The 7181-nt window shown below is 34.9% G+C and overlaps 1 protein-coding gene across 1 annotated transcript; it reads right to left on the bottom strand.

The window, feature by feature from the left end:
• Positions 1 to 775: 775 nt before the first annotated feature.
• LOC118742392 (uncharacterized protein C11D3.03c-like) lies at positions 776 to 1703 on the bottom strand. Its single transcript, XM_036474445.1, has 2 exons — positions 1082 to 1703; positions 776 to 1016 (listed from the first exon to the last, which is right to left on the bottom strand). The coding sequence occupies exons 1-2, from the start codon at positions 1694 to 1696 to the stop codon at positions 822 to 824; spliced, it is 810 nt and encodes a 269-aa protein (XP_036330338.1). The 5' UTR covers positions 1697 to 1703; the 3' UTR covers positions 776 to 821.
• Positions 1704 to 7181: the final 5478 nt, after the last annotated feature.

Below are 7181 nucleotides of genomic sequence, written 5' to 3'. Positions count from 1 at the left end.
TAGATTAAACTATTTTTTTGTAATTTGTTTTCGAAAACTTGTGATAAGATATTTTTAGCAAGGTGTTGAAAATCGTGTTTTTAAATTTTTTTTATTTTTACTTTTTTATTAACTGTACGACTTTTTTCAAACCTGGGGCCAATTCCTGTTCTGTGAAAACGTGAAGGGAAAAAATTTCTATCACTTCATATAAAATTAATAATTTGCGAAAAAGTTTCACTGTGAAACCTTTTTTCCACAAAGTTTTGTGGCTGTGAAAAATAAAAGTTGGGAGTTTTTCTCTAAACCATCATGTTGTGATAAAGAATATCATTGTCTTAAACTCACAATAATTTACTAAATGGATTAGCATTCAATGATCGAGAATCGCTTAAAATGATATAACGACACGATAAAGTGAAAAAATTAAATTTTCACTGACATTGAATTTTTCATTTTCACTTCACAGTTTCTTAGAACCAGAATTGGCCCCCTGCGTATATAAAGTTTCATAAAGTTTATACATCAAGTTTATGTACGCAGGTATGAAAAAACTTGTAACTTTTCCAGTTTTGGTGTTTCCATTCACAAATTTCTACAGCGTACTCCATAAAGTTTGACAACTATTCAGGTAAAAAAAAAAAATAAATAAAAATCGAATATGGTATAGTTAATAAAAAAAAAATTAAAAATAAAAGAATGCAATTTTTAATTAAACTTTTTTTTTATTTTAATCTATCTCATTTTGATACATTAACTTTTTTTCTCCGAAAAATAGTTTATCAAATGTCTCGCCTTTTCTAGATTATGGATATTTATTACTACTCATAAACGCTATAATTTTATATGTGCTTTTTGCGAAAAATTTCCACCTTAAGTGGATGACAGACTTCATCAGGTACTTCTTCGCCCACTGTTATAGACACGTCACCTTGTGGACAAGCGCTTAACGCCACTAAAAGATTCATATCAGCTACAAATTCAATGTAATCACCCTTGCGAGCTGGACTGGGCTTGCAAAAATATTGTTGAGTATCCTGGAAAGAAACATCCATAAACACCATTAAATTGACTTTTTCGCCTACAATATTTAAAAACTCACTCTCGTAAAACCGGTGCACATGAAAATATTCCATACATCATGTACATCTTCCTCCTTCATGCCGCGCTCCTCGACCACTGCTTTGGTCAACGAACTATGGCAACTGCCCACACGTTCTTTGCCGGTGATTAGCTTATAAGTGTAATCATCACAACGCGTACCGATCACATCATGTAATGAACCACCATCCTCATCAATGCCGTAGGCTGCAAGCGAGTCGTAAACGAAAGTGGCCATCGGACGTAAATATGGTAAATTGCTCCACAAGCGATCGTACACTTTCAGATGTGAGCTATGCAGTTGGCGCGTCTTGCCCGAGTAGAAACGTTCTTTGGTATTATCTAAGTTCCACAAATTAACATCGCCCACCTGTGAGCCTTCGCAGACGGTGATGCGACACAAGTCGCCAGTCTGCATTGTCCAGGTGCGCGCGGTGCGCTTTGGCACGATCACTGTCTCGATGAGCTCTCCTTGGAGCGCTTCAAAACGCTTATCGTCGTATTCCTGTTGGTTGACCTGTGCTGAGGCAGGTTTATTGTAACATATCAAGGGGGAGTGTTTGGGAAATGTGCGCGGCTTGAAACCGCGTCCACACCAGCCACCATTGCTTGCCATGTTTTCAAAAGTTTATTTTTCTAGCCTTTTAACTTTTACAGAAATAGTAGTTTATTTTAATAATAAAAATTTAATTACGCAGCTACAGCAAATACGAAGTTAAATGCTATTGAATAGTAGAACTAGGAATGCTAATCAACTGAGATTAGATTGAATTTATAAGCTATTTAGAGAGAGAAAACGTGTTTTGTTTATTCAAACACAAGCAAAGATCGGTATGTACATATGTGAGCTTTTAGAAAGAGCTGCTACTGATAACAGAACGTAATACATATACAAATTGTTCGAGATTTTAAGTCAAACAAAATGCTATTTAGCTGGATAAATCTGGCAAATTTGAATACGCTGCTATTGCAGCCGATTGGTTAGAGCTGTGTACTGCCAGCAGGTCCGAGAAGCATCCCAAAAATAAAAATAAGATATTCTAAAATAACGGTCGCATGCAATGGCAAATCTCCAGGTGTACTACTGTCATAAAAAAATCTACTGTTGTTATTGTAACAGAAAATACATAAATTCCCCTAAAATTTTGGGGAACGATGCTGGGTGAAAAAACTTCTCATGAAAACCAGTTGCCGTTTGGAGGCGGCGTAAAACTGTAGGTTTCTTTATTTGTGTAAAATCAAAAGACCCTCACCGCAAATTGGAACAGAAGCTCGGCCAATGTACAGCATCGTTCACATCAATAGCACCTCCCTTTCAAAGTGATATTGTTTACTAGTTATGTGTATTTATTTATTTTTAAGAATTTTTTATAAAAGTATGTATGTATGTAGATCGCTTGAAAATTCATACCCCGCAAACATATTCTGAGCGTTCAGAATATATGAGTCCGAAAGGTGTCCTAGGTAGGTAAGAAATATGAGTTTCAAAAACAAAAAATGTTTTACTCTTATATGAATCTTTTAGGATTCATATATGAGCCAAGTTATGAGCCAGCACCTTGTGCCAATATAAAAACAATAAAGATTTGAAATTTATTTCTAAACTTGTTTATACAGAAATTGAAAATAATTAGAAAACAAAAAATGAACAAAATTTAGCTTCAGCTGCTGCTATTGAATGCATGTTGGAATGTGTATATGCATGTAAGTATGTATGTATGTTATTTGCAAGGACTTTTTGCGGAATGCCTTTGCAAATATAGTGAGTTGAATAAGACTCAAAGAGCAATCTAAAATAAGAGTCCGAATGTAGCAATTTATGAGGCCGATAAGGGTCTCAGAAAGAGTCATATATGAGGCCAAAACTTGTTTTAAAAGAGTCCAAAATGAGCCGTATATGAGGCCAATAAGAGTCCAATATGACTCATATTGAGGCTCATTTAATGTATGAATTTAAGCTCATATATGTAAGTCGACATTCGTAGGAAGGGAAACACACTCATATCGGACTCTTAAATGAGCTCATTATGAGCGTAATAGCTCCGAAATAGGACTCCTTAAAGACTCATTTATGACTCCAAATGTTTGCTGGGTAGAATCACTGAGAAACGAAAATATGTAGGGTTGTGCGGTTAATCAATTAATGAAACGAGCTGATTAATCTAAACATGATAAGTTAATTAATCAAAGAATAATCAGTTTTGATTAATCAAAGTGATTAATTTGTCGATTAGTTATATTTTGATTTATCAGAATTTGATCAATTTTGTTATATGATATGATGATGATAACCTGCTTATGCTAAATATATTTTTTTTAATAGAAAAAATTTATAGACATGCATATCGCTACCTTAATTCACAAAGGCTCTGACCAAAACTATTCAAAACTGCGCTTTTCACAGATTTTGGTAGGATATATTAAACTACACCTTTAATAAAAATTTTAACGAGCAAGTAAAGAAAACAACGTAGTTACATGCCACTTTTTAAAAAACCCTGCCTATTTTTGATATTCTTTTTATATGTTACGTTTTTTGCTTTTGCAAAATAAAAAAAAAGTTGGTTAAGGCGTTTGTGAATTATGGTAACGATATGTGTATGTTCATTTCAAGCAGCAGCATAGTAACGTGTTGGTTTGGCGTTGAATTTTTTAATAAGAAAAAATCTTGTATTATATTATGAAAAATTAATTTTCTTCGTAAAAAAGTAGAAGAAATTAAAAAATTTACTCAGATTTCAATTAATTTGTTACGAGTACACGGTAATTACCCAGGATCACATTTTTGTGATTAATTTAAAAATTATTCAATTGATTAATCGCACATCCCTTATTTTCAATTAAAATACAGTTCATTCTCTAACAAAACCCATATAAACTGAAGCTTACAATTTTGTATAGAACTAAAAAAATTTAAAATTATTAAAAATAAATACACAAAAGTGGCATCAATATCATTTTGAAAGGCGGGTGCTAATGATATGACCGATACTGTATGTACTTATTCCGCCGCCCTCGTAGATATTTATATATGTACATATATTGTAGTTTCTACATACATAAATAACAGGTTTAAAATCAAGCGCTCAGTGAGCGAATCAAGACTTTATCGGGAATGCAATAATGATATCTTATTGTGAAATCTGAAGCGTCGATATGCGAGACATGAATAGAATACTCAGTGGCAATAAACTAATGAGATAAGTTCGAGCGAAATCGAACTGCATACATAAGTATAGTATTATATACCCGGCACATGCATTGTATCGATTTTTTCATGTTTCTGAAAATAACCGTTACATATATGATATTTACAGGGGGACGGGATGTGCGAAGCGTTATTGAAATAGGATAGTGGCCTTGTGGCCTTATAAGAATGTTGTTGAAAGACCGTTTTTCATCAAATAGCATATCTGCCATTACGATTTCAAGGATATTTTGCCGGTACATCTTGGCCCAAGTCTTCACAGTATTTCTAAAATCAAATTCAAAATATTAATGATGTACTGGACTGTGTAAGTGCTTGTGTGTAAAGCAAAGGGGTTTTAAACTGATTTATATACAGTAAAATGTTTACAGCAGAATATCAAAACGGTGTAAAAACTATTCACTTGCAAATTTTTACTACTTTTGTGTTCAATAACTTTTTCTGCTAGTTTTCTCTTCTCAATTTTACGCTCTATTTTGCTTTTACGCTCTTGCTGCAATGTTTAACTGGAGAAGATACTATACAAACCTAATAAAAATTACGATATCTGGGCGCGTCGGCCCTGCCCTTAATCCGGAGCTATATATAACTTATAACTGTTACGGTCTCTGATATAAATTAACCATGGCTACATTCTTTAACACCTCTGTATTTTGTTCTTATAAAAGTTTGGAGTAACTTAAGTAGAAAAAATTGATAGGGGAGAATTAACAAATAAAAACAATTATATTTTGTGAATTATCGCCAAATGTATAAATAGAAAGACAAATAAAAACTACAAGTTTCATACGCGCTGGACTGGGCTTGCAGAGGTATTGCTGTGTATCCTGCAAAGAAATTACGAACAAATTCATTAAGATTGAAGACATTACTCATACGACATGTAAGTACTATTTACCTAACCTAAATGTTTACACATATACAAGTACATATGTACATAAGGGTGTTACATGACCGGACGTAAGCAATTCGTTGTTCGTTTAATTTGACGTGACATATCGGGCGTGACCGATGTTTTCCCCATACTATTTTTACTAGTAATACATAAATATATCGTCGTTTAAAGTGCAAAACCGCGTATCAACAAAATGCAAAACCGCGTTTCAGCAAAATGCAAAACCGCGGGTACCCTCGCGGACGGTTATGCGACACAAGTCACCAGCCTGCATTGTCCAGGTGCGGGCGGTGCGCTTTGGCACGATCACTGTCTCTACGAGATCACCTGCGTGCGCTTCCTGTCGTTTATTTGCGTATGCTGCGGGATTTACCTGCGCCGAGGCGGGCTTATTGTAGCAGATCATTGGCTTATACTGTTTGAAAATGCGTTTCCCGTTTGAAGTGCCCACCATTTTAGTATATATTTTTTTTAATAATAATTACAGCTATTTTTGTATGTAAGTATGTTATGTGCTAATATTTTTTTTATATTTATTTTAGCCCGAAACTACCGTATTTGAAAGTTCAGTTACGCCTCTGAATGGCCCTTAACATGAAAGGTCTGTATTTATACCCTGTTTAGGTACAATGCCGTTGTGTATTTTCCCGGATTTATGTAGTTCAACATGAGAGTATTTATAAACCTACATACATACTGATAACAGTGTAGGTGAGCGTCGCCAATCATTGTATGTACTTGAGACAAATTGCGCTCTACCTAATATGTAATAGAAGAGTGGACACGTGAGGGGACCAATATAGTTCTCATTGAGCTATATATGTATCGGTAGGTATATGAGCATTTAGTTTCTACATATGATCACCATCACTGCCAAAGCCCCTATTTGGAAAATTTAAAATTTGAAATTGTACGGCTGCGGCAAGAAGTTTTTGAACTTTACAAACTACATATCTGGGAACAATATAGATAAATATTTAAAAGGACAATGATGATGAATATGTAGACTAGACCGCACCAACTTACAAGAAAACAAAAAAAAGTTCACCGCACATGACTGATTCTACATTGTGTAATTGCGCAACACAATTAAAAAAAAAATAATAGTTCTTTTTTGCCAGACCACTTAAAGACGCCATTCTGGCACCTACCCACCAGATTTCAGTTCTAATCACCCTAACGTACGACACTAATTTCAGTAAATTAAAGCTCACCAAAAATCTTTAAACCTTTTCTAAGCAAGTATTTCGATTATGACTGTGTTCAGAAATGCATCAAGCCAAGCATCAGTCTCTTTTATTTCAAAACTATAATTGATGGAAATTCCTTATTTACGCAACTAAGTTACAATTCGGGATTTAGCCGTGGTTGCGCATATTGGACATTTCCATTAATTAATGCTTAGAAATAAAGAGACTGATGCTTTGGCCTGATGCATTTCTGAACACACCCTATTCCGATAGAATTCGAATTTTTTTTTGTTGGCCGAAGGTATGTATGTGTGTACATTATGGTGGGCCTTACAAAATCAAATGAAAGTCGTCGTGTCACAAAGGGGTCAAAGGCCAGATGCCTCTAAGGACTCAAAAAATTAAAACTATTATTTTGTTTTTTTTTCATCTAAAACCCAAAATCGATACTATCAAAGTCGAAGATATCACATATAAATTTTAGACCCGATTGGAGTCGGTTAATACGTCTTCATAGGGTAATCTGAACTTTGACTCCTGTGCGACACGCCTTAACCGACTCCAATAGGGATCAAAAATTATATGTGATATCTTCGACTATAGTAGCACCGGAGTATGGGTTGAGGCTTGCTTGGAAATCTGATGTAAAGCTTTACTTCCTACATTTAAGGACCACTCCTATGTACATACATACATATGTAGGTGTCACCGAAAAATGGGAAAGCGCGACCTCTAGACCGACGGCCGCTGTGGTGTAGTGGGTGGCAGTGCGCGCTACCATTCCGCAGGGCCTGGGTTCGAGCCCAGT

This window comes from Rhagoletis pomonella, unplaced genomic scaffold, assembly GCF_013731165.1.
Source record: "Rhagoletis pomonella isolate Grant_MI unplaced genomic scaffold, Rhpom_1.0 Rhpom_scaffold_00001, whole genome shotgun sequence".
NCBI classification, from domain to species: domain Eukaryota; kingdom Metazoa; phylum Arthropoda; class Insecta; order Diptera; family Tephritidae; genus Rhagoletis; species Rhagoletis pomonella.
Note: the sequence above shows the minus strand (reverse complement) of the source record. Positions and strands in the feature narration are given on the sequence as shown.

Coding starts and splice junctions, on each gene's coding strand:
- LOC118742392 (XM_036474445.1), bottom strand. CDS start 1,696: ATGGCAAGCAATGGTGGCTGGTGTGGACGCGGTTTCAAGCCGCGCACA. Junction 1,017..1,081: donor TGTGCACCGGTTTTACGAGA/GTGAGTTTTTAA, acceptor GTTTCTTTCCAG/GATACTCAACAATATTTTTG.